The sequence below is a fragment of the Rissa tridactyla genome, chromosome 9, assembly GCF_028500815.1.
Source record: "Rissa tridactyla isolate bRisTri1 chromosome 9, bRisTri1.patW.cur.20221130, whole genome shotgun sequence".
NCBI classification, from domain to species: domain Eukaryota; kingdom Metazoa; phylum Chordata; class Aves; order Charadriiformes; family Laridae; genus Rissa; species Rissa tridactyla.
The window spans coordinates 27,104,888-27,132,032 of record NC_071474.1 but is presented as its reverse complement, the minus strand read 5'-3'; the positions used below and the strand labels follow the sequence as shown (position 1 = coordinate 27,132,032).

Below are 27,145 nucleotides of genomic sequence, written 5' to 3'. Positions count from 1 at the left end.
GGCGAGCTGTTCAGAATACTTTTCTAACACCATCCGAAAAAGGGCAGCAGAAAACGTGAAACGCTGGTCAAATGAGTCAAACTGGCAAACCAAAGCTTTATTTTTTGTTTAAAGTCTTTGCTACAGTACCTAGGACTGCACTTCTATACATAATTAACAATCATTCCTGAAAGATCTGTATTTGGCACCAGTTTGTGTTTACCTCAAACACTTGTGGGGAGGATTAATTTCAAATCAAATTTGGTTTTTCAACAAAATAGGAGCTGCCATCATGAAGGCAATTAGCTGACTTATTGGAGAAGCTTAAAAACAAACAAACAAACAAACAAACAAAAAAAACCCCAAAGTCCTTATCTAAACCAACACATTACAGAGAGCTCCAAAACAGAGGTCAAACATTAAAAGGCTGATATAGGCTTAAGTGGTTTATAAAACCTATAAAAAAAGACTACACCAGCAAATATGCCCTTTCAGTCCACATGGTTTAGAAATTAATGCAGGGAGCAACACTCGTTAGCTGGAAATCTTGTCATGGGAGAACCACACATATACCAACAGGAGTATCCAAAAATCAAATGTTAAAATGCTCCAATTCCCAATCCACATAAAAGGAGAGAGATTCATAGGAAGGTTAAATCAATCCATGAAATCATAATTGGTTGGGCAGTTCGAACTTCCCCCAGCAACCACTATGTCACTCATACACACTGGCTCACATGTACACAGCTCAATCCCATTCAAATTCCTCAATGGAATAAAAGGATCCCAGGCTCTATAGAGTCTTTCCCTATCATGCAAGAAATTATTCTGGCTGTGCTTTAATCACCATCATGTATTACTTCAGCCACAGAGTACCAGGCAGATTAAGTAGAAATGCACAGTTTTTAGCTCATCATCTCTGCAGAAGTGTTTGAGAGGCTCAGTTCCCGGAGAGTTCTGGGTGGGCACGCAGCCAGCCTTTCTTCACGCAGACTCACTGGCCTCTACTGGCTTAATCATGTGGTCCGGTTTGTTGCCAGCAGCGTAGTGATCCCACATCTGAAGATAAAGCCGCTCCAGGTCCATTGTGTACTGTTTCGTGTTGAACAAAGGACTGGATATTCTCTGCTTCCAGACTTTGCCACGTATTTTTTTCAGGCTACGAAAAGAGTTACAGCAGTCAGGAGATGTTCCAAACACTTAATACTGTTTACTTTTGAAATCGACTATTTTCAGCTAACCCAGAACTGCCCAAACAACTGTTTCAAGAATACCACCTCCAATTCCACCAAATCCACGTTGCTGTTTCATCCCCTCATCGTTTCTGACACAGACCAGCATGACCCACTTCAAGTCAGTAGAGCTGCGACACGAACTCACCAACTTGCTGCACTATCTGTCCTGCGGTAATTTTTTACAGCGCGATTTTAACTCGCAGTAAGTGACAAACTGCTTAATCTTCAATTTAAAAAGAACAAAAGGTAAGCTACATTGCACTTTTTACATGAGCAATTTCTTCAGAACAGGTAGCATTATTACTCAGTTCGGAGCGCTGTTAAGTTTACCGTAAAAGCAGAAGCTGAGTTAACTGCAAGACATGAAACCTCTAGCTGAGGACTGCTTAGCTATTTTAAATATTAAGATATCTGCGAGATTAAAACGACTGATAAGTCTCAGCACTGTGCCCAAATACAGCCCAAACACTCGATGTTACTACATGACACATATAACGTTGCTTACTATTCCAGGTCAGTTCCCAGTTTCACAGCAATATCCTCGTACTCCTGTCTACTTTTTGCAATGAGCTCGAGACAACCCAGGCAAGTAAGCTGGGAGGCAGCAACTCGGGATGCAAGAGTCTCGCCTGAAAAAAAAATAAATAATTAAGTATCAAGAGTAAGCTTATCAAGTAACGTACTGCAGCGCATGAGTTACTTTGCTTCTACAAGAGGCAACACAGTTTGCTGGGCTTTCTGTTTGTTCTTAAAAAATGAATAATATTCAAACCCGTCTGTTCTAGGTCGGTTCCCCGCTGTGTTACCTGGCATAGTGACCATTGGAGTCCCAGCCCAAAGGACATCCATCCCAGTTGTGTGCCCATTGCAAAGTGGAGTATCTAGACAAACGTCAGCCAATTGCCCTCTCCTCACATGTTCTTCTTTGGGGGCAACTGGAGAAAAGATGATTCGGTTTTGGGAAAGACCCAAGTTTTGTGCGTATTGCTGAATATTAGGTTCTCCTACAGCCGGGAAACGTAGCAGCCACAGCACGCTGTTTGGAACTCTTTTTAGGATCTATAACAAAAATAAAGAAGCAAATACAGAAAGTTCAGTCAGAAACATTTCCTTTTCCAAACATGAAATTTCCACATACCAAAATGAAGCAAAAGGCATAATCATTCAATACTTTAATCTTCTGAGGCATAGAGCAGGAAAAGAACAGATCATCACTTCAAGTGGGATAACTGGGATTGCATTTCTAATCCCACTGAAAGAGACATCAACTCTGAGCTATGAACCCCGATAGTTCATAGAGCTTAGAGAGTAAGCCTTGAAATTTATGATCACATTTATTTATAGGCCCATTCTATGGAATATAAAAAGATTACCCCTCAAGTAATTCTCAGCAATACACTATAAACCGGATCTTCATACAGATCCTCAGTGCTCAGATCTATCAATCTACCAAATGCCAAGGCCAGTTATGACTTAATTGTACAGACTAGGGAAGACCAAATTTCACAATGGAGTATGAGCACGTTTAAGCTGTCCAAGATGTAATTTTTCACTGGCTAGAAGCACAGACGTGATTTGCAATCCATCTAAAAAATTCCAAATTCTATTAAGACTAAGTCCTGCAACATAAGCACCGTAAGGATTCAAACAGCTCAGTGTCAATGTTTTCCACAGAACAGTTACAGTTTTAACTTGTATGAAGTTTCAGCTAACTTGAACAGACCAGCTACGTTCCATAGGTCTGACCTTAGATTTCATATTAGATACAGATACTCACATTAGCCCACATCTGTAAAGTGGAAGGATCAATCTTATACAGCTGATTAAAGTTACAGTATACAACAGCATCCTCTGGTAAGCCATACTGAGAACGGGTAGTAACAATTATAGTTCGTGGCACTTCTTCGCCAGTTGCTGCTTTGTTGTTAATCTAAAGGAAAAAAAAAGAAAACCAGCTATTGGAACACTGACATTGCAGGAGACATGCCTATAGCCTGTGAAACCGGCCTGAGATGCACTGCAACATTTGTTATCATCCTAAGTTTCTGTAAGCATATCTTTAGTTTTATTGTACAAAACCAAAGTTGTTTACTTACCCATAACAGGAATTTAACTGGTATGCATACACCTTTGTGGATGCCACAATGTTGCAACCACCAAGGCACAAAACACTGGGCAATTTCATGCCCTTGCTCTATCTCCCTGAAATTCCAAGTAACTGGAATAATTGGAAAGAAGAATCATAAAAAGAGGCATTATACACAGACTCCTCCCCTCCTTGAGGTCATTTCATTTCCTTGAGACCAAAACTGAAATTCAATGAATTCTTCAAGGAAGAATAAAGCAGTATTTAGAAAGCAAAGGGTTTGGTTTTTTTTTTTGTGGTTTGCTTTTAGAGTTTTGGGGGGGATTTTTTTGTCTGGTTTTTTTCATTGGTGCGGGGTTTTTTGTGTGCTTTTTAAGATATAAGACAACCGGCACACAACAGATAGTCAAGACTTAAGACACAGACTAATATGTAACTGATAGACTGTAATAAACTAGCTGAGAGGGAAATGATGAAAATCACACTATAAGAGTTATTAATGGACTTTCAAAAAACAACAGATCTTACAGCCTTCACAAAGAATAGGAATATGCTAGTAAAAACCAGCAGAGGATGAAGCCAGGATAACCAGAACACCATGCAAGAGTCTCGAGGATTAGTAAAACGCAATTATGATTTTTAATTATTTTTTTAATGATGACAGGCAATGGTGGAATCAAACATCAGTACAGATAGGGCAAAAACAGGTACTTTGAGTCTTTTTATATATATTTTACGTACATATATATTTAAAATTTATCTCGGGGCAGCGCAGCCAGCCAAAGTAAGCTTACTGTTGACAAACTTGACATGAATGACAATGACTGTGTCACTGACTCCGTTAGAAGATGCCCAAGATAATTTGGTTCAACAAAAGTTTGTAAAAGTGCTATTTATCCAGGTCACTGAGACCTCAAAAATACAATGCCCAATTCTCACTGACCTACGCCCAAAAGTGGCTGATAGCAAATTAGAACAAGCACAAAGAAGGGTTATATTAGTGCAACCAGAAGACAGAGAAATCCTGTTTTAAAAGTGCATCGACAGACAAGAATTCTATTATTCTCGGGGGACAACAATTTCAGAAAAAAAAAAAAAAACGCTAGCAAGCTTTCTGAGTGAACTAAACCATAACCTATTTCCAACTTAAAGGGAAGTTTCAGCTGTGAACAAAAGAATTCATAAAATGAAACCAAGGCATGAGATTACGGATAGAGCAGTGATGTCATTTTATGAGACCTTTTGTTATAAAGAGTCTCTTGAAGGACTGTAAACTGAATAAAATTCGTAAGTCAAAAGAGTTATGCCAATGTCAAAACATGGTATTTTTAAAAAGGAAGAAGTGTTAAACAAAATCAGTAACTGTCACTATCATTAAAATCCCATGAACTGGTAAGCACTGAGAGGTGGTGGTATAGCGCATCATTCAGAAAGATGTAAGAAGATGAATAAACACCGTTGAGATACAGTGGAGTAACTTTGCCTATATTACCCAGTGATTTTTTTGTAAAGGAAAAACAAAACTGAAACTGGGTAACTGCTCACAAATGCCTGGTAGGCTGCAGGTAACGAGCAAATCTGCAGGCAATGAGCAAAGCCTTCAAATTCCAAACAACCAAGTGTCTACTTTATGCAAGAAGATTAAATTTCTTTGAACTTTGGATACCTCTTGATATAACCCCTCTATCTTTGGGGGGAAAGATCATCTTCCAGTACATCTATGGCTTATAACACATTTGTGAGTTTCCTTCAGTATGAGAACTACACACATCAACATGATTGAAGACTAACATCTGCTTGGAGGTTTTTCTTCCTTGTTACATTAAAACATACAGATATAACATAAAACCCAAGAGAACAGCGATTTGAAGTGCCTCACCTGAGTAGTTGCTAATCCATTACTGATGTTGAATCCATTGATAGTTATCTGAATTTGCCCACGATTGATCATCTCAATCACAGCTTCTGCAATTGTGTTCATAGGAATGACTGGCATACTGAGGGCAGCATTGCCGTCTGCATTGTCACAACTGTCAGGACACTTCATCTAAGACAAACCACGTAAGCATGAGAGAAAGTACTAGCTTCAGTTCCTAAGACTGAACACACAGAGCAGTAGCTCTCACCTTAACAATCTTGACATCGGGGAGGCTGTCAAGGAAAGCCTTCAAGTCAATACCATTCAAAACAATTCTGTTGTCATAAATATGACCATTGGACTTGAAATCAATGACTGCTTTTTTCTGTTAAAGAAAAAAGAAAAGTTTTAAAAGAGTTTCAAGATCCCTTACCAAGTACTATACTAAGCACTATTTTATAAAGGCAGATATGGAAAACACCTGCTCTTCTTGACCTATCCTCCTACGTACCTTCAGATGGGGGAACATGTTAGCATGGTCTCCAATAAAGAAAGTGTTTGGCATGTAAGCCAATTTCTCTGAGTACTGCTCAGCCACCTCAACCGGGGAAGTCTCTTTATCTGTGATGATATAATCCATGAACAATGCCCCACTGGTTCCAGGATACCCCAGCCACATTGCCTAAAAAACAAGAAAGCAAGGCTCCAGTCCCAGGTTTATTGCAACAATAAAGGAAGTTAAAAATCAATGTATTGTAAGTTAAATTTTCCACTTAGAGATTCAAGTTCCTTCTTGTGTTTTATCAACTGAAGAGCAACTGCTAATCCCAAACTTTCACTGTCAAGACAGCGAACAGTTAAGGGTGTTCTAAAAATTGATCCCTCAAGGAAAAGGCCAAAGTATCCAACTATGCGCAGGCACAGCCAGAATACTAACCATTAGTGATTACAGCTTCTCTTAGCTAAAAGACAACTTCTGTAGCCTAGAATGATTCTGATTCAGCCTTCTCCCATTCTCTTTCCATAGGCATTTTAGAAAATCCTTAGTAAAAAAAAAATAACTCTGACATTGATCCTGACTTACTCTAACTAGAATTTCCCTAAGCCTGAAGAGATTAAAATGCAACAACTCATTTCCGCAACTGCTTCAAAATACCCTTTCTTTGTTCTCACTAGCGCAAGAGGCCAGTGGTGTACAGGAACTTCACAGAATTAAGGAGTTCTCTTTCAGGACATTCACATAATGCACATTAAACAAACCCCCCAAACTGCTCTGCTTCAACACAAGAAACCTATTTGCCTCACATATGCTAAGCCCTAAAAAGTCTTGCTTACTGATCAACATGAGCCTTCAATGCTTGTTGCACTCTGCCAGAAAGAAAAGAGAAACTCTTCCTACTCACAAGTGGATTTTTGGAGATACAGAGACTTCTGACTGAGTTACCTGAATAGGTGCTGGCCTCAGGGCAAACAGCTCATTTCGGGCTCCTTTGGTGTAACCATTCATATTAATGAGAATGTGTATCCCATCCTGATGGATGCGGTCTGCTGCTTTTCCGTTACATGGTATCTGAAGAATAAATAAATACATAAACCAAAAGTTATTTTTGTTTTTCAGTCTTTCGGTAATAAATGTGGTTAGTCAGCAGTGTACCAATCAATAAATGTCCACTGCATAATTTAATTTAGGTGAGATTTAAATCTTGTCACTCCTGGTTTTACAGAGGTAAAAGTCCTCAATTCAATCAAAAAACCCCCAACACCCTGTTGAAGCCAAGAAAAACATATCTTTGCTAGACACAGTTGAAGCAGTTGCTGACAGAAATGGTAAGTGGTACTTGAAGATTGCCTCTGTACATTCTAATACCCGAGGACTGATACCTCGGCGTTGTCAAGCTGAGCAAGTCTTGCAGAAAAATACCACAAATGAACCACAGAAGAAACTTCAAGCAACACTGAAAACTGCTTCAGTTCTTGGCTAAATCAAAAACAAAGAAGAGCGGAACTTCACACAAGGTATTACCAATGACTTTCAAGAACAGCAAAGCCTTGGAAACCACAATGTGTCCCTTCCTGTCTAATACTGAAAAGTAAACAATTTTCAACAGTTTTAAATTCCTCCCAAGAATTAACTAATTAGTCACTACCTAAAGCAGATAGAATAAATATTTGATAGATGTCTCTAGTTCAGCAGCAGTAAAACAAAAACCAAAGGCTAGAAACTGAGGCTATCCAAACCAGAACACCCCCCCCACCACCACTCCTGTAAGGCTAATTAATGATTAAAGCTCCTGTAGCTCAAGCGGTAGATTCCCAAACTACGGTCATACAGAGAAATTCAAACTGAAGGGCAAGAGTAAGCCAATTAACTACTCCACAGCTACTCCTAACGCTGACTCAAGTCTGCCATTATTATGCATCATGGAAGTACTTCATTTCTGTGAAAAGGGAAAGTTGGTTCACATTTTATAGCAGGGTAAATGCATGCACTTAGGCAGTTGTTTGTCTGAGTAGATAATCTGAGTTCCCATTTTAGTTACGCTGCTAATGCAATATATGACAGCAAACTCTTCCTACTCCTTTGACCCTCCAGCACAAATCTCCAGGAGTCACACTGTAATCTAAAAACATGAGTTTGATGCCTCAAGAACTTTAAATAAGAAAACTCGGTGTATCACTCTGGGCAAAGGAAAGAATTTTTCCTAGATAGCTGTTTGTGCAACAACAAATATGAAATTGCTGCCACGACCAAGGGCTTTCAAAATTCACAGCTGCAAAAGCTGGGGGCAGGGAACGGCCTTCCACAAGCATAACTGAAGCTCATTATTCCAAAAGAACATTTTAGGAGATCGGCTTTGCAAAATCCATCTCAAAGAGCAATCCTGCTGACATCAATTTAGCGTTCTTACATATGAGAGTAGGTTATGACCAACATGATGAGTTTAAACACTACCTGCAAGTTTTACCTATCACGTGATCTGGGACTGTCCAAGAGCCAATCCAGATCCATTGTTAATGTACACTGATTATCCCATGTTGCTTTAGGGCTTTGCCAGTTATCTTGAGATGGTATAACAACTCCCTGACTTCTGTGTCTACTCAAATCCCCATCAGTTTTCACATGGAACTTTAAAAAAAAAAAATCACAAACCACCTGTAAACTTTACCAAAACAGCCTTGTGATAGAGGGGCAAAAATCCCCCCATTAATCATTAAGCCTCCGTCCTGCTTCACTGGAGTAAAGCAAACCTAAATACATTTGCAGTTGTGACATCTTAACTTATCTAGGATATTTACATATGGCTATTATCTTAAGACCTAATGGAACAGTTATTCGATATTGCTAATATTACTTTTTAATAATCACACAGAGGTCATGCAATAACCACTGCATCACAGGTAAGGCACAACGCCAATACGTCTACAAACTGCAAAATTCTTGAGACGAAGATCAGCCTGATTCAAGAAATGATTGCAACTAAAAATCTCAAACTACAGGCTGATCTCTTTCTTCATTCAGGTTTGCTAAAAGGTTTAAGCATCAAAAAAGCTCACCTGAGATAAGTCAATGAAATGATTTGCTTCAGCCATCACTTTTACACGGAAGTTTGTACCATCATCAGGACTCAGAGCGTAACAGAATACCTAGAACATGACGCACCAAAAATCGAGTATCTGCAACAACTTGCCAACAAAATAACTTGTCTATAAGACATATGGTATTGCGATTTTAAATTACCTGAGGAAAATTACACCTAGTCTCATACAAATTATACTGTATTTATTTGTGTGGTATTTACCTTTTGAGAAAAAAGTAAAAAAAAAAAAAACCAAACCAAAACGGGGGGGTGGTGGACATTCAACACATTTGCACCAGGCCCCACCCAGTTTCCCCCAGTTCTGGTGCTAGAGTATGGCACTGCACCTTGCATAGACATATATACAATGTTCTCATCAGTGCAAGGAAAAGTCATTTCAACAAATGGATTTGCATAAGCATTACATTCTCTAAGAACACCTTTTACAAGACACCTTTGAATTCGTTATTAGCGAGAATCATGACTCAGGTTGGACAGGCAAGCTAAGCATTGGGGAAGCATTTTAACAGATTCTTTAAACAGTGACCAGTTCCCTCCAATTAAGAAACCGAAAATATATCTGAGAAACTCAAGGTTAACAGGTTATGTAAGCAGGCACCTTTAGCTAACCCAGCACATATAGATATAAAACAAATAGAAACAAAAAATTCAGAGAATTTATGATCTTGCAGGACAAAAGCATGGTTTTAGTAAAATAATAGACGACTTCTATTTAGTATTTAAAATAAGCTCTGTAGAGCTTTATAAATCCAGAACAAGAAAGACCTCCCTTTGTCCTGAGCTGATTCAAAGTTAAATGGTATATTCTCCCCACACCCCATGTACTCAGACCACCAATCTAATTGTTTCATGAAAAAACCTGCTTCACAGTCACGCTTCTGATAATTCAAGCACGCAGCTTTGCCACAAAGATTTCAGATTACAAAGACTTCATGTCCCGGTTTGAGGTAAAACAGAACCAACTTCCTGTTCAGTAATTTTATTTCTTAGCTAGGCCTCTTCTAACTCTCTGAAATTAACAGCATGTTGTGTCAAAAACGGTTTGTTCTCAGAGTGAGAAGACCAACGTTTATGGTTTGTGCCAAGGCATGGTACCCAGAGAGGCTCTTGCTTATACTCATTGCTGTAACAACCCAGGTCAGCTCATTTCGTTATTTGCCCCATTGAAGGGTCGGAAGCAGAAAAGCGTAGAGGGGTCCCACCTGCGGGGAGGAGCAGACAGGACAGGGGACCCAAAACTGACCAACAGGGGTATTCCTTCCCATCTGCCCCACGCTCAGTACAAAAGCTGAGGGATCAAAGGGTCAATGCTCTTTCTTCAATGGCCGACATCTGAGCAGGACCCTGCCTGTTCATCTGCCTTTGATCCCGATCCATGTGTCCTGACTCCAGCTGTGGAACCCAGTTCCCACCCGTCACTGAGTCCAGCCTGGGACTTCCCCAGTGCCTGCCAGTGACGTCATCCTGGAAGCTTAATACGGTTTTGTATACACCGTATCTATTTCATTATTTTCCTTTTTATTTTATTATTATATTTCAGTAAAGTAGTTTAGTTTCTTCTAAGCTCATAAATCTCTTTAGCTCTCCTCCTCCTCTCTTGTGTATGAGAGGTTGGGGGAGAGCATCTGTCACTGGCCATTGGCCAATTTGGCCAAAACCACAACACTTCATGACCAGCAAAAAGCAACAAAAACAAACAGAACGGGTTGATAAGCAAAATTTTCATGTCTTGGAAAACAGGTAATTTAAACAGTCATGGGGCAAATAACATAACTAGGGATTAGTTCTATTTACAGCCTCAATCCCTTACCATGATACCCAAATATAGCTGTGACTGTCTTTAGCATTGCTAAGTTGTATACACTCCTCCTGAAGTAAGTGTAGTGTATAATTTCCTTTTGAAAAAGCAGTAGCCAAGCCAATTTGAAGTTCCTGTTTGTAATTCAGGTATCCCAGAGAAAAATACATGTAAAAAAACCAGCAGCAGAGACTGAACAAAAACCAGATACCTATTTGTAAATCGGAAGTAACCAGGCAGTAGTAGCTTGATGTTGAAACACATCTACTTCAGAAACAGCTGCTGAAGCTTAAAAAAAAAAAAAAGTTTTCCATGGGCCACAAATCCTATCTACAGTAATTCTAAGGACAGGTATCTAATTAGCCTACCTTCTAAATAACACCTCATATCAGTAAAGGAGGATGACTCAGGATGGATAACTCTTCAACTGATTAAAAAAAGCCTGCTAACAAAAAAAAAAACCACCAAACAAAAAACCCCAGAAACAAAAAAACTTGCCCTCTTCCCTAGTTTACCTCTCTGCACCAAGAAAAGAAAAAAAAAAAAAACGTGTTTAAAGCTTTAAGCATGCCATTTATATTTTTACCTCAAATTTGTCTGGGTTATGCATGCCAGGGATTGACTGCATTAGGTGTGAGGTTGGATGGTTTCCAAAATCGGAGCTCACGTAGCCAATACGAAGTCGACCTTCACTGGCCTTCAAATCCTTGGGATGCTCATATGGTGGCTTGTGAAGAACATTAATCTGTCAAGAAAACATACACAACTGTTTATAAACTCAGGAATCAAAACCAAATGCTAAACAGAGGGACAAAACACACCCATGATTTTGTAGAATTAGCCTTATCCCAGTAAGTGGCCTGTGGGCATCTGTTGTTTCAAACCTGCGTTATACGTACTCCATTGGCACCAAGTGTAATGTCCACAAACTGCGTTACGAGATGTCACGTACCTACATTCAGCCATCACTACTGCAAGTTGACACTTCTGCTTTTCTACCTGTTTAAGTATTCCACCCCTGATAATTAAACACATTGATACCACAACCACTACGACCAGTAAGTTCTCAAACTGCAAGCCAATTGCGACCGGAACAGTATTCCCGTGAAGCACCACAGCATGCCTTCTGCTCTTACCATCACCATCTTCCCCCAGACATCAGCTTGTAGTCACTACCACTGCCAGGATTATCAGGCTATTAAGACAAGCCAGTTTGAAAGCTTAGTGTTATCTTCTGAAGTTTGAGATCCATACATTAGCTAACCAGACCCTTCCACTGGCTGACAGCATATTTTCAATTATAAATGGCAACCTGCTCAAGCAGTCCATCTCAACATTCACACGTGCCAACAGCTATGACATTCTGGTTGAAGAGAAAAAGAAGTTGCATTAAATTTTAGTTAAAGAATCTGTCACTGACTGCAACTGCGCCCTTGGCAGCTTGAGATGCTGTGCAGTCTCATGGAAATGGCACACAATTAAGTAATTAGAGCAAGAGAAGATATGGTTTTGGAAGAATCCATTCTACTGTACACAAAATACTCCAAAACAGAATCACAACGAATACTCAAGTACTTCCTACTGTGAGGCATCACCCCTGCAATATTGCTGCCATCACTGCTAAGCAAGTGCATTTGGAAATCCCAAACCAAATCAAACCAAAAGCTCACACATTCGAGCACGGATTCACGAGAGGCAAGGTCAGGTTCCAAGCACTACACATGGTGGAAAGGACCAGATTTTGAGAAATACTATCACACAGCTGCCTGGATCTGTTTTACTGTCAGGAAAGAATAATTTACTCACTCTGCTTTTCCAAAATGCCCCTTGCATGCACTTTGCAAAACTAGATGAGTAACACTATGTCCTAGCTCTCTACAGATCAGTGATTTGGAAACCTTACAAAGGCCAATGCTAACTACATGAGTACTAGATTTTCAGTAGGAGCAGGAAAAACCACAAAGTACTTCAATCACAACTGGTCTATACAAAACCTCCTACCTTGTCCAAACACAGATTTCCATGTCTCTCAGCAATAGCCTTCCTAAAACTGTGAGAAAGGGGATACAGCATGCTATGATGTGGGTGGACAGAAGGCAGCCTGTTTTTCTCCAGCTGATCAGCTACAATGCTAACCAGCTTCTTCATTCTTTCATCATAGTCTGTCCAGTCACAGACAATCTAGAAAAAGGAGAAATTAAAAGAATATTACGACAACAGCTTCCTTTGATCTATATCAAATATTTCACAAACTGAGACTAATGCTTCTTCCAAAAATAGAAGCAAGAACTTCAGAAATAACTGCATTTACAGAAATTACAGAAGATAATCTTATCTTGTGATTTAAGACTTAAGTCTACTCTTTACATTTAAATTAGCGATTGGTTGAGGTGATCAAGCCTAGCATTTACTGCAGAGGAATCCTAAGAATTACAATCAAAGCCTTGTCTTCCTCACCTGCAAACAGTGGGCCAAGTTGCAGTAGGCATCTGGGAAATCAGGTTTCAGCTTTAGAGCAGTGCGGTAAGAGGCAATGGCTTCTGGTATATTCCCTGAATCCTGTAAAGACACAGAAATGAGTCAGCAGATAAGAATATACTCGGGGTAAATACTCACAGTGCCCCATCATGCTCTAAGAACGAATCATGCGCATGTGCTACCTTGTGAATAGAGGCCAGGTTGCTGTGAGCATCAGCAAAAGCTGGGTTTATCTGAATGGCACGGGTGTAGCACTGCAGAGCTCCCTGAACATCCTGCATCTCCTTCAAAGTATTTCCCATATTAGAATAAGCATCTGCAAATGTTGGGCTGATTCTGAGAAATAAAGATAATATATGTTATGAACAATGAAAGCTCTTCCCCCAATGAGGAACCATACTCTCACCCAGACTCTTCAGTTTGCAAAGCAACTATCTGAATGAAAATATGCTACTGTAAGTCACTTTCTGTACATATCTATGGCACACTCCTGTTATGAAAGGCTGGCACTATTACAGATAATATCCATTTACCTAATAGCCTCTTTGTAATGCATCAGAGCTTCCTGTAACTTTCCTTGCTGTTGCAGAACACTTGCTAAATTTGAATGTGCAGCAGCAAACTCTGGAAAAACCTGGAAGAAAAAGAAGCGAATCTGTCTCTCAAATGCGCCGAGTAGACCATATAAAAAAAAAAAAACAACCTTGTGCATTTCTTACTTTTCTTTTTATATGACACAGGTCTCTGAACAGATGTTCCTCCACTTACAACCAAAGAGGGAAAATCCTACGTCATATTACACATTCCCAACTTTAATTGCCCACCTCTCCCTCACCACATTCAACTGTACCTCAAGAGCTTTCCGATAAAGACGGACGGCTTCCTCAATATTCCCCTGTTCCCGTTTGATGTTTGCGAGATTGTTGAGAGAATCTGCATGAGTGGGACAAAGTCTAAGAGCTGTATTGTAGCATTCTTCTGCTTCCACCACCTTCAAAAAAAGGGATACTGTTAATATGGTAATATTTGTTGTAAGAGCACTGTTTAAAAGAAGTCATTATAGAATCACTTTTAGCAGGCTGAAGGTGGAATTTCCTGAATTATGCTTCCTTATGACTGACTGTAACATCCCATCTTAATAAAGCTGGTGACATCTGGTGTCTACAATAAACATTCACCATACTTTAAAAAAATTTTAAAAGCAAAAAAAATGCACTCCTTACACTGCCTTTCTCCTTCAAGGCATTGGCCAAGTTACAATAGGCATCAGGGAAATGGGGTTGCAGTTCAATAGCCCTCCTGTAGGTGTCTATTGCCAGGTCTATTAGTCCTTGCTCATAATACACACAGGCAAGGTTGCCGTGCACAACTGCGTGATTTGGACTCAAGCTCAAGGCTCGTAGATAAGCTGCTACAGCTCTGTAAAAAAAAGAAAAAAAAAGAGAAGGTAAACAATCATACACAGAGCAGCAAGTTTATTTATTTCGGTCATAAAAACAACATACATTTTTAAAAAACAAACTTCAAGGGATATGTACTATTAACACACACAAATCTGTCCTGTAAGATGTTACCGAAAACGCAGAAGAGTACTGCCTGAACTGAACGCCCAAACAAGGGATGAATTATTATTCTTCATGTTATTTTAAAACTATGCTGAATTCTGTAATGAATAACAGACTAGAAGAAATACTTCATAAAGCAGGAATGTTTTCCTTCCACCTGATGCTGTACAGTGATCGACCTTAAGTCTTCTGGAAAAAAAGTAAAGCTTTCATCTACTTTTTTTAAAAACACTTCATTACTAGGATCAGCAAGAGACCTTTGCTCCATTTTGTTCACTGTTTATTATTCCATTGTAACAACAGTATCATATTATTACTTGTCTTTATTCTCTCCACTAACCTAACACATGTATCATACTTTACTTATACATCAAACTTCACTTTGTTCAAAAGTGAGACCTTGAATGATATGCTCCTATAGGACTATATAAATGACTGATGTATTAAGATCAGGTTGCTAGAAAAATCTCAACAGTATACATAGTAATTTCTCAAGAAGGTGATGTAAAATCTACAATGATGAGGAAACACACCTGTTTGGCCCAGTAATTCGTGGTTAAAACACGAATCACTGAATCATTTACACTGCGTGCAACAAAACTAGTTAGAATAATTAACCTGTTCCCTGCAAGCTTTTATTAAATTTGGAACCCCAAACCACAGCTACTAAAATAGTAATCCACGTAACAGATGCAATATGGTACACTGCATATAAACAACAAAGACTGGATCTTCTTCCAGAAACAAAAGTAAGATTTGTGTATCAGATCAGAGGTCTTAAAACAAGTTAGTTCAAAGAGACAGCAACAGTACGACAACTCCATGCAATAACATGATGCCGACACATAACAAATACAGAATAGTCAATCAGATGATTAGCTGAGTTTCAGCATTTCGGCTTGTCTTACACAGAAAATTTTAGAAGAGAAACACTTGTAGATCATGCCCTGAATTACATAATGAAAACAAAGAACTCAAGGGTTGACGCCTTTCTCAGACACCCTATCTTCCCCTGTCCCCAGCCTTAATTTCAAGTCTGTTTTCATCAATACCTTCAGAAACTCTCATTTTAAATTATTAAGTACAGGAAAGTAACATAAAGGAATACATTCCACAGGATTTTTTTTTTTTTTTTTTTTTAATTCCAGTAACCTGCTCTGTATGCATTTCAAAGCCATTTGCTTGCTTAGCTTACAGAAGTCTTTGCTGTACTGTCCAAAGAGGTTTACATCAGGAACTTAATTTGTATCAATACATCTGACAGGCCACTGACAGAGCGACAATATTTATCTGCTTACCTGTCAAATATCCTTGCCTCCTTCAGGACATTTCCAAGATTGATGTAAGCATCCAAAAAATTTGGGTCAAGTGTTACAGCCTGAAAATATTTTTGAAATAACAGTTTTTAGCATTAACACAGAAACATTCTCTATGAAACCCAGCTGTTTTTTTTTAATTTGACAAACCCAACTTATAAGCATCTAAGACTTTATCAATAACCTAGTAAAGAAAGAAAACTTAATTATAAAAATCAGAGTATCAAAGTTATTTATATTTATCTGTAGAAACGACAGCATACACTACCTTCAAATTTAGTCATTTGCTTACCTAGTCAGTTGCAACTACTGCAGAATAAAGTGTTCAACATTTATTTCATGTTAGGCCGATCATACTTCACACTCCTGCCTAACCATGCTATGCTGCCTTTAATTTGTTTTTAGGGGAGAAAACCCTAAAAAACCTGATCCATATCCTTTACCTACTGCAAAATAAGACAGCATTTTAAAACTTTAGCAGCTCATGAAAACAGAGACAGTTTCACAAGAGCAATGAAAGAGCAAATACATCATGCATGTAGCCATTTAACTAAAAGAAAACATTTTCACTCCCTTTGAAACTAATAAAATGCAAAAAATTAAAGAACCAATTAAGTTGCAGACAATGCAACAATAAGCTACATGTGAACACGTGACGGGCAAGACTCTCACAGTCTTTCTCAAGGGAACTATTACTTCCAAATTAAAATACTTTACAATCTATCACTAACTAGACAGAATAAAAAAAAATCCAAGCAATTAAAATTATTTTTGTAGCTCTTAAGTCATAAATACCAGGAAGAAACTGTCCACCACATCTTAAATCCGGTTTTAGGTCGCTTTAGAAACTTTAGAGATGAGTATGAACTGAATTAAGATGGTAACTGACTAGAAGGTACCAGACAACTAGTAAATGACAGCAATCTAGAGAACTCTGAAACAGTGGTGAAAAATAATCCTGGAGAAGAGGAATTAGTGTGTCACTTAAAACTGTTTGCCTCAGTTACTCACAGGACAGTAATACCTGAAACAAAAATCACAATGAAAAATGATTTTAAGCAAAAAGTTGTTTCTCACACACATGAAACACATAAAACATTATGCCCATCAGATTAGATTTTTAAAAAATGTATTCTGGAAAAGGACTGTAAAACAACTTAATGAATTTTGTTCTATTTGACATGTGTGTGAAGTCCTTAGGGCAATTCTAAACATATCTCTCTAGTGGCACACAGGCAGTCTGAAACATCAGGAAATAAAAAAACCCAAACAATTAACAACTAACAGGCTCATAAGAAGTTCTCTGCTAATCAAAATGTTTCTATCTTCTACAAGCAGGCCACTGCATGTACATTAAAATCTAGGTGAAGCTGAGTGGCTTCGATCGTTACCTTTTCAAAGTGATGAATTGCAAGCCAAATTTCTCCTTGGGCATTGAATACACAGCCAAGATTACTCCAAGCCACTGCAAAGTTTGGTTGAGTCTCAATTGCTTTTAAGTAACAGGCCTTGGAACAGTTAAAGAAGAGAGATACAAGGGAAGGGGAATATTTGTAAAAAGAAAAAAATGAGAAAAAATAATTGTTAGTATGCCTTCTCTAACCAGCCAAAAGTGACCCTGCAGTATAGGCTAGCTTGCGCCAAAACTAATGCGCTGCAAACTGTTGTTGATCCTGCGCCAGCGCAAACCAAAACCCAGATGCAAGCCCACCATTTTTCAGTTATGCTGATAACAAATTAACATGACTTTAGACACCAGGTCACCACAGAAATCATCTTAGAAACAATTCAAGTAGTTCAGCGGAAATACCTGCTGCTCTCAAGTGCATAAAACCCAAAAAATTACTGTGTAACAACTTCGCTGTGAAATAAAATCATTAAACTGTGAAATATTCTAAAACAGACAGAAATTACTTAAAAAAATTAGAAAAACTACTGAAAAAGATGAAGCCATTCTTCGGTCTTAACAGACCCAATCTGTATCTTGTTTCTTCAAATACATTCAATCATCGGCAGCTTCAAAACCTCAAATGACAGGATTGCACGAAGGTTTAGGTCCCTGTAATGCAAGCGCAAGAAATCGCTGCGCATCCTAAACAGCACGGCGCCACGCTATCGCTGCGAACTGCTTTGCTCTATTGATTGCCCCTAGGTCCAGTGAACGGCCAACCAGAATCATTAATCTGCCAGACAGGCCCATACAAAAACTCGCATATTAAATTTGATGTCAGGACTCTTAAATGCGTTACAACCCAATTTTATCCAAAAGGCTACAGCCTGGAGCTTGGGCAGTCACCCAATCAGAGATTAATCATCTAGTCAACCGTTCACGAGGGCTTAATCGCACGCAATGCGCGTTACCGCTGCGCAGCCTTTGCGCTACTGCAGGATCACAGCGCATCATCAGAAGAGCAGAACGCTGCAATCCAAACAAAGAAGAAAAAAGGAAAAAAATGAACAACCAGAAGAGTTAGAAGCTTTTACTATTAACTATCTCCAATTATTTCTTTAAAAAAATATTTTAATTTACTTTTACTTTATTTCTTTGAAAGAATTTGTGGCTACTAGTATAAAATATTCTTACATTACTTGCTTGTAATTAAATATTTTAAGCTGTTTTCTGAAGCCACAAGACAGAAGATTCAGGCATGGAGGCAAATGGTTTTGCTGTGGCAGTTACAAACCCGTTACCATATTTCTCATCATGTGACTTTTCGGTGCGTTCCTTGCTGGAAGAGGAGGAGGAGGTGTGTGTCTGCCCTAGATCCAGGCCTCGAGCTCCCTTCAGCGAGGCACCTTACGCATGGAATAGGAGGTTTCACCCACCTGAAACCTTCTAAATACAATATCAGTGGTGAAAAACCAAAAACAAGAGAGAAAATAAAACAAGATCATTAGTAAGAGTTCAACAAAGCAATTGCATTTTTTTGGATATGTCTTAACACATGGGAATGAGGACAATCTGTCTGTAACAAGGGAGACATGCAGAAGGGAGAGGGTTAATCAGGGCAATTGCATACAGCAGGGACTTTTTTCGGTTTGGTTTTTTTTTTTGGAAGAAAGGCTCTGAAATATCTACAAAGAAATTAAATTTTAGTTCAAACTGTAAGGAATCTGCTGGCTTGATCTTTTAAATGGACTGATAACCAAAGAAACACATTGCAATTTACTCAAGATGTTTTTCCTCGTTTATTAAGTTCTCACAAAACGGAACAACACTTTCAAACTAGGTGTCTCCAGAGCTCTGAAACAAAGAAGTCAGCAACCTAAGGCAGGCGCAGTGTCTTGGCCTATACCAGTCACACTAAAGCTGCAGTGAAGTGCAATTCATGTTAGCTGTCCGCTTGGTGGGCTGAGAACCAAGTGTCTCAAAGACTGTTCAAACTCTAGATGCTGCTACAAAATGTTTTCAACCTGGATGTGACCAAATCAATTAGGCCGCCCTACGATGGTATGCACATCCAAGTTGTCAAGTGAAATCAAAAAAATAATGAACTTTGAACCTGCACTCCCATTACCCCATAACCCTCCCCGAATTGTTGCAGCCAAACAGACAGCTACGCTGTTCATACACTCCACTTTTTAGCATGCGCGTGGGGCTTGGAGTGACAGACGTGGAGTCCAGAGTGTTTCCGATTTCTCCACACTCCTCACCCCTGCAGCGCGGACGCGTAAGGTGGCTTGTAACAAGACAATTTCTTTGTGCAATCCAAATTTTAACATGCCAAGAATTTTAAACTCATCTTGGTGTTCGAATTCTCAGTTTAGGAAACACAAGACTGCTAGAAGCCACCTTTCCACTACAGCAAGTTTTCTTTCGATCAGTTCATTTCCCAAACAAACCAGCTTTGTCCTCCTGATTTCTTTATTTTGGGGGAGGGGAGAGGGAAGACATGAAGAAAAGATATTCGGGGAGTTCGCATACTGCAGCTATTGATCATTTACTAGCCTTTCTTCCACTATCAAGGGAAGGGAAAAGTTAAAAGAATAAAAATCTTTAAAAGCCAATATTACAAGGTAACATTTGGATAAGTTTCTTCTCCACTTACAAGCCACAAAGGACTTTAGAAGAGCAGCATTTTCAATAGCACCTGCATCGTACAGGGATCTTGAGCTAATCACAGGCTCTCTGCTTGGCACCAGCAGGCAAGCCTCAGATTTGAAGGACTGTTACTTATTTCCAGATAAGAGCATGATGGAGCCCCTGCCCAATACTTCAGAATGGTATCAGATAGTCTAGTTCAGCAGAAAGGCTTGGTAGTGTTCCATTTCTTGACTTAAACCAACTTTTAAACATGGACATGCCATATCTTGCCCTGCAACTACTCTGGGGTGTTTCAGTGCCTTCAGTTTTCAGCAGTTTCTCAGACTGTCTGTAGATCAACGCAGATTTGAAGACTTGGTGCAAAGTTCAAGTTTTCAAAACACTGACGTTTACATGTATTCTACCCAACACCTACCTTGGCTTCTTCCAAGCGACCCAGGGCTTTGAGCAGGTTCCCCAGGTCACTACGAACACAGTACAAGTCCTGAAAAATCAAAGTCACACTATCAGCTTCCGGACTTCAGACGCCCCAAAGGTCTTCACAGAGAATTTGCAAAGAACATCCGGGTCCTCCATAGCTTATTTTACAATCTCAATAAACACAACACTAATGCAAATTAACTTTTTTAACCTAACATTACAGTCAAGAGATAATCTTAGTCATTTTAGTACTGTAAAAATACAACCATGAAGTAGTAGAAGAGAGAAAGTAATGTTTCATACAATTCCTTTTTATACAGAAATATTATAAAAAAAAAAGAAAAATACTGCCCCCCCCAGCACTTTAATTTCTTTTGTTACACGTTAAGTATTCAAAGCCCCTTTTTTTTTTGTTTTTAAAGCATAACTGCAGGCCTGTATTCTTAAGTTACATGACGTCTTTTAAATAGATTAAATACAGTGATTTTGCTTCCTGTATCCCCCAAAGCAATTTTTCCTCCCTGTTTTTCACACTATTTGATGCATTTTCAACAGCTTTGCCACATGTTCTTGTTCTTCCATTTGTAACCCCAGCCCAGGCTGCAAATGCATTATCTAGCAGTAAAGGCCACAGAGAACAGGGACACTTTAGTCAGTGCTAATAAAAGAAGTTTCTAACCCAAACAAAACACCATCTTACAGTATTTCTAACCAGCGCATAATCTCCACTAGTCACACAGCTCAGCACAGTAAATTAGACAAGTTCACCTAGGCTGCAGAACAGAGCGAAAAAAGATTCTGAGCTCTTGCTGGACTGACACCAGACTGATGCTGCATCTTAAGTATTTTTTGACAAAATATATGACCAAATAGCAAGCAGAGACCTTCATCATGCTGAGTAGTACTATACAGATTATTTGAGTAAGATGCAAAATAAACAGAAGATATCAGTCTGATACGCTGTTTACTAAAATTGTCAATTAAAACCAGTTACAACCAAAAATCCAAACACCACATCTATTTCATAGGAGTCACTTATAAACAGATACTCACTTTCAGCCTATAAAACATAAAAATAATGCTTCTGTAAACCAGTCCACAGTGGAAAGCTAACAAAGGCAACCCTCATCACCATGAAATTTCTGACTTCATAATAAAGTAATACCTGATGATTTTGCAAGATCTCTCATTCAAGTCTGGGCAGTGATTCTCTCACTGCAGTAACACTGCCTTAAAGCCGACAAAGCTAAATATGAAGTTATTCGCTGAAACTTCTGACTTCAGAAAAAAAAAAAAAAAAAACAAACAAAAACCAACCACCAAACCTTAATTCCTTGCTTTTCTGTCATCTCAACAATACAGATAAGTCCAGATAAGACAACCAGCAGCCCTTACTGTATGGCAATATAAAACTTTTTGTGACAGAAGACTTTCAAAGATCCTTAAGAAAAGTATTAAGTACCCTGTTAAGTTTATGGTGTAGAAGTTAGAGGGAAGGGTTATCACTTGTTCCTTCTTTGAAACCTGCTATTTGTGTGTCCTGGGACAATAGTAAAGTATGCAGTTCTTCTATAAAATTAAGTGGTACTTACAGGGTTGTACTGAAGGGCAGACACATATGCCTGGACTGCTCCTTCCATATCACCTGCAGCTACCAGCGCAGCAGCCAAATTAATGTATCCATCAATGAAATCTGGCTTGAGGCGTAGTGCATGTCTATAATGTTCAATTGCTTCTTGTAGCTGTCCACGTTCCTTGTACACGTTGCCTAGATTCGAGTAGGCTTCAGCCAACAGTGGATTCTGTTTAATAGCCAAAGTGCTGAAGTGAGCAGACCTAGAGAAAAGTAGACAAGTTACCAAAAAGCGCACAAAAAACAAACAAACAAAAAAACCCCCACCCTTGACTTTTAGTATTTGCCTGTTTATCTAGTTACTTAATGAACATTCATGCTTAATAGAGCCAAACATACAGACAACAAATCCAGACTTACAGAATTGGCATCTATGTTTAGCTTCTCCTAGCTTAAACTATCATCTCCCCTGTTCATACTTCAGATTCTACTGAAGACAGACAACTCTTACTTAGAATCGGTAGCATTAAAGTTGCCTCACCAAACCTGAACTCAACACACTTGGAGGAAACACGACAGAAATCCTGTGAAGCCTTTTCCAACACTTGTATGCTTTAAGCAATGTTCCACTCGATACTCTTTTCAAGAAGCAGGACGTAGCTGACATACATAGATGTAAAATTCTGTTGTATCCTCCCCCATTTTACTTTCCCATATCTGAACTGTTATTTACAACTTTATTCAGAAGCCTAATAAAATAAATTTCAGTTAGAGGTTCTTAATTCCTTCACCAGCACAAGCAGATTTACAGCTAGTACAAGTCAAGTTCAAAATGCCTGAGGCACAGAAAGCAAGATCAGAAACAGACAAGCAGGATGAACATAGAGACAACTTTCTGATGACAAAAATCCTTAACTAATCATGCCATTTCACAGCAAACAATTGGTCTTGCAACTCAAAAAAAAAAAAAGGCACCAAAAAAACCCCCCGAAAAAACCCCAAAACCACAAACCCCCACAGTGCAAGTGGAATAAATAAACAAAAGCCTCTGTTTACACATTAAATACCTCCAGTACACACAAGTGTGGCTGACAGTCCAATATTAATGTGTACTGTATTAAAATAACATGAAAATAATGGCAAGATCTGTTGGTTGTTGTAAAGCTAGTGTTTCCAATTTGTATTTCTCTGATCCTAATAAAATTCAGAAATAACATAATTTCTGACCAGTCCTTACTGCTGCCATGAAGTTAGTCAGTATTTGCATTCAGTATTTAAAAAAAGAAATCAATGTTAGAATAAAACTTTTGTCAGCTGTACTCAGTACTATTAGACATGCAAACAATAAAGAAAGCTTGACAGAACACCTCAATTCTCCTACCTGTCCAATCTGCGACACTGGAAGTGAATGGATGATAGTAATAAAAGCACACCAGTATTATCAGGCTCTTGTCTCCAAAGCTGCATGCAGTGTCTCTCTGCTGCTTCAAAGTCTCCTGCCTGATACTCACGATGAGCCAACTCCGCTAACCCTTGGAAGGAAAGCATACGTTTCGTTGGTTCTGGAGAATCACCAAAACATTTAAGGGGGGAAAACAAAAAGTTAGATAATGGGAACAAAAAGAAAAAAAAAAAAAAACCAAACAAAAAACCCCCCACAAAACACTAAAACAGAACAATGTGAAAAAAAAAAAGCGTACACAACTGAAGGATGAAAATGTTTGAAATTACATAAAACGCTACACTGGCAGTTTGAACTCTCAGATATTCATGTAACAAACTATTACTATGATATTTCTAACATTATCTGTACGAGTCCAAGACTTTATCAGCCAATAATAGGAAACATGTAGATTGTAATGACTGTCAATATCTTTAAGTTAATCGTTTTTCATTAATCTGAAATATATTTACAGAAATTCCTGACATGGTATTGTACTTTGGTTCATAACAGTAGAAGCGCTGCTAACAGAACAATGAGTCTCCTCACTCTCCCCCCAAGACTGTAAATCTTATGCTTTGTAGAATTAAAAACAAATGCTAAAAACTTAATAGGGGAATGAAGGACAGCAGACGAAGACTTCAAAGGACTTGAATAAAAGTTTTGCTGTGCCAGTTGTGAAAGCCCTTTAAAAAAAAAAAAAGGGAGGGGAAAAAAAAAAAAAGCAATGCATAACATTCCTTGAATCCTCTACGCTCCTACATTTCCTATAATGAGTAAAAATTCCTTCACAGAAAAAACAAAATTGGCCTTGGAACAATATCTGACAAGGGACAAACACACACTTCAAGGATTATGCAACTGGCCTACAAAAGGAAACATTAAACAAACAGGGTACAGGAAAGGAGGTAGTGCTTCTGGAGGCTTAGCTGTAACGGGAGTGACAAAACGGTTTTAGTATTTAAGATACAATTGTGGAGAACAAAATACTTAAATAAAACACCACCTGTTTTAGACAAAACAGCCTTAAGTGTGAAAAGTAAATAAAATTTCTTACAAAGCACAGTTCTGTACCAAAAAAACACAGAAAAGTGCAGCTTGGAAAAGCCACAACCGTTCATCCTAGAAGGAAGTGTAGACCTTCAAATTCTACCTTTATACCAATGACTCTTACTATTTAAAGGTTTGATTACTGCCAGCATCTCTTATTTTTCCTCCTGAGGTCCAGCATTTCCACTACTCTGCAGTCACTTTATTCCATTCATGAAACACTTCCCACCTGGACCTAGAGCATTTTAAAATTTTGCATTTAAATGAAACCTAATACAACTCAATATCTGAGTACATATTTTTGCAGTTATGCAGGACAAAATCCTCTGAGACTCTTTAATTCTTTTGTGAGAACTTTAAAGACAGCAAAATAAATTTCAAAGCTAAAGCAAAAAAACCCAAAAACCACTATCCAAAAGTTTCGACTTAATAAATTCTCATGACCACTTGGAAAAGAAGCTTCCAACCGTTACCTAATGCTACATTTTGCCTTCTTAAGCAAAAAGTGAAACTGAAGTTGCAAGTCCCAGGGCAAGAGAGAAGGTCGCGCAGAAATACTGTCTTTTAACACTCAAGAATAAGAATTGCTAATAAAAGCAAGAAAATAAGCAGAACACTAAAATTTTCTTTCATTTATCAAGTCTCTTCAGAAAACAACCTCACACCCCCCCGCCCCGAAACAGATAAAGCAAATGAATCACTCAGCATAAAATAGCCAGTCATCTACTTCCAAACAAGTATTTTGGAAATGATCCTTGAGAAATTAGCTGAAAAGTAGGAAGTGGACAGCTATACCACAAAGTTCAAAATTTTAATATAAAAAAAACTTTTAACGGAAAGTTGGCTGGAAGAAAAGTTCTTGAACCTAAAGAATCCATAACAGAGACATCGATGGTTGCTCACTGAATCCATTTCTAAAGACAATTAAGCGCAGTGAAGAGTCACAGACAGAAGAATCCCTTATCAAGTCTCACACACATGAATTTATGTGCCTAGTCTAATTTGTGCTACAGGCTTTAACGGTGACCTTGGAAAAGCCTAGTATTTGCTATGGCAACCACCCTTCCTGAGACTTCTACTCAACACAAGGAAAATAAAAAACCCCACAGAACTATCACAAATGTACCCCAAGGCCATTTTTTCCCCAAAAAATAACATCCAAGCATGTACCACTTGCTCATGCTCAACCTTACGTTTAAACAAAATCTAGGCCCAGGCAGGAGCAGCTGCCACCCCAACCTGGGTGGTGAGGAGGAGCACGCTATCCCCAAGCATGCACATGTTCTTTTCAAGTCCACAGATCAAGGCTGCAAGAGGATGCTGCAGCCTCTGTGACACGCAGTTCCAGCCGAGGAGCAATGAAATACCGTATTGCAGCACTCAGCCTCTCCATCTCTGCTTCTGTATCACTACCCTTTCCCTTTCCATCCCTGTCTCTGCATTGCTATCCCACCTCTTTCTCCACAGATCCTATTTTTAGCCTACTTTCCCCAGACATCGTTTCAGCTTTTCATACTCTTCCTTCCCTCTAGTTACAGAAACCCCGCAAAATCTGGGGGATAAAGCTGTGTTGTCTTTTCATCCTTCCAGTAAGCAAAATACTTCTTTTTCTGGCTCTACAGGGAAAAAAAGTGAGATTTCTCCTTTTCTCTCCCCCACCCCTCAAGTTCTGGATCTGTAAACTAAATGTAGAACAGGATCTTTCTTAGCTAGAACACGCTATCTTATTGCCCAGAAAAGCGCCGTACTTCTCGGCTACGCCACAGAAGATTTGCTCCTTAAGCGTAGTGAGAGATTCTGGACAGCCTACGTAGGTTTTAGGTCAGGTTTTTACCCTCCTTCGCCCTCTACAAAAACGCAGTCACCTGACAGTCGGATAAATATAGAATGAGAGAGCACCGCACTACAACCCATCGCGCCCTGCTTCTCCCGGAGCTGCTCGAAGGCTGCGGCCGGGCAGGACCAACAGGAGGCCGCCGAAGGACGAGTCCGAGCCCGGGCCCGCCGGCGCCCCGAGGCGAGTGGACACAAGCACAAAGGCAGCAGGGGCCGCGCCGGGAGCCACCGCCTCGCCCAGGCCGCCGCTTCTGGAAAGTTCCGCCGGGAGCGGGCCCAGCGAGCAGGGAGCGCCGCGCTCGGGGCGAGCCAGCCGCGGCCCTGGGCAAGCACAGGCTGCCGTGCGGCCCCGGGCGAGGGCAGGGCCCAGCCTCCACAGGGCTGCGGCGCCGCTGGCCTCTGGCGCGCCCGTCCCCGCGCGGCAGGCCACGGTACCTGTGCTGTCGGCCACGTTCCCCACGGAGGTCGCCATCGGGAAAGGGGGCCGGTGACGCTCTGGTGCAGGCAGCAGAAGGGCCGCAGGTGCGGAGAGGCCCGCTCGACTGAAGCGGGCGGCACAGGACCAAGCTGCCCACGGCCCCGATGCGCTGAGGCGGCGGCGGCGGCTCCCGAAATGGCGGTAGCGGAAGCAGCAAATTGCCGAATGGTTGCTGCCGGGACTAGCTCCCCCCGGCAAGTAGTCCGGGCGGAGCCAGCCGGGGGCTTCCACACAGCCCCCGTGCGGCGGATGGACCCCTACCGGAACTTCCTCCGTCTCCTTCCGCCAAGCCTCCCTTCCCTCCGGCGGGCAGCCGCTTCAGCGTGCGCAGAACATCTTTGTCAGCTTAGGTATCCCTCCGCGCAGAGCCGTTGCGACAACCGCAGCG

General features: G+C 39.9%; 1 protein-coding gene across 6 annotated transcripts; it reads right to left on the bottom strand.

The window, feature by feature from the left end:
* Positions 1 to 76: 76 nt before the first annotated feature.
* On the bottom strand, positions 77 to 27,145 carry OGT (O-linked N-acetylglucosamine (GlcNAc) transferase). 6 transcript variants are annotated; one of them, XM_054213555.1, is made up of 22 exons: positions 26,715 to 27,145; positions 23,334 to 23,514; positions 21,972 to 22,215; positions 20,375 to 20,443; positions 17,306 to 17,422; positions 15,897 to 15,976; positions 14,257 to 14,452; positions 13,884 to 14,024; positions 13,567 to 13,667; positions 13,216 to 13,369; positions 13,013 to 13,114; positions 12,557 to 12,736; positions 11,142 to 11,300; positions 8,714 to 8,803; positions 6,603 to 6,728; positions 5,670 to 5,840; positions 5,427 to 5,543; positions 5,180 to 5,347; positions 2,992 to 3,144; positions 2,021 to 2,273; positions 1,720 to 1,843; positions 77 to 1,138 (listed from the first exon to the last, which is right to left on the bottom strand). In XM_054213555.1, the coding sequence occupies exons 1-22, from the start codon at positions 26,749 to 26,751 to the stop codon at positions 964 to 966; spliced, it is 3,138 nt and encodes a 1,045-aa protein (XP_054069530.1). In that variant the 5' UTR covers positions 26,752 to 27,145; the 3' UTR covers positions 77 to 963. The 6 variants fall into 6 exon arrangements, with proteins under 6 accessions (XP_054069530.1, XP_054069532.1, XP_054069533.1 ...); XM_054213557.1 differs by having other exon boundaries at positions 23,334 to 23,484; positions 26,715 to 27,144; XM_054213558.1 differs by having other exon boundaries at positions 23,334 to 23,484; positions 27,019 to 27,142.

Excerpts from the sequence above, each read along its gene's own strand:
- OGT (XM_054213554.1), bottom strand. The coding sequence starts at position 26,357 with ATGGGTTGTAGTGCGGTGCTCTCTCATTCTATATTTATCCGACTGTCA. Across the intron at positions 5,544-5,669 it reads ACATGTTCCCCCATCTGAAG|AAAAAAGCAGTCATTGATTT; the intron begins GTACGTAGGAGG and ends TTTCTTTAACAG. Across the intron at positions 3,145-5,179 it reads ATGGATTAGCAACTACTCAG|ATTAACAACAAAGCAGCAAC; the intron begins GTGAGGCACTTC and ends TTTTTCCTTTAG.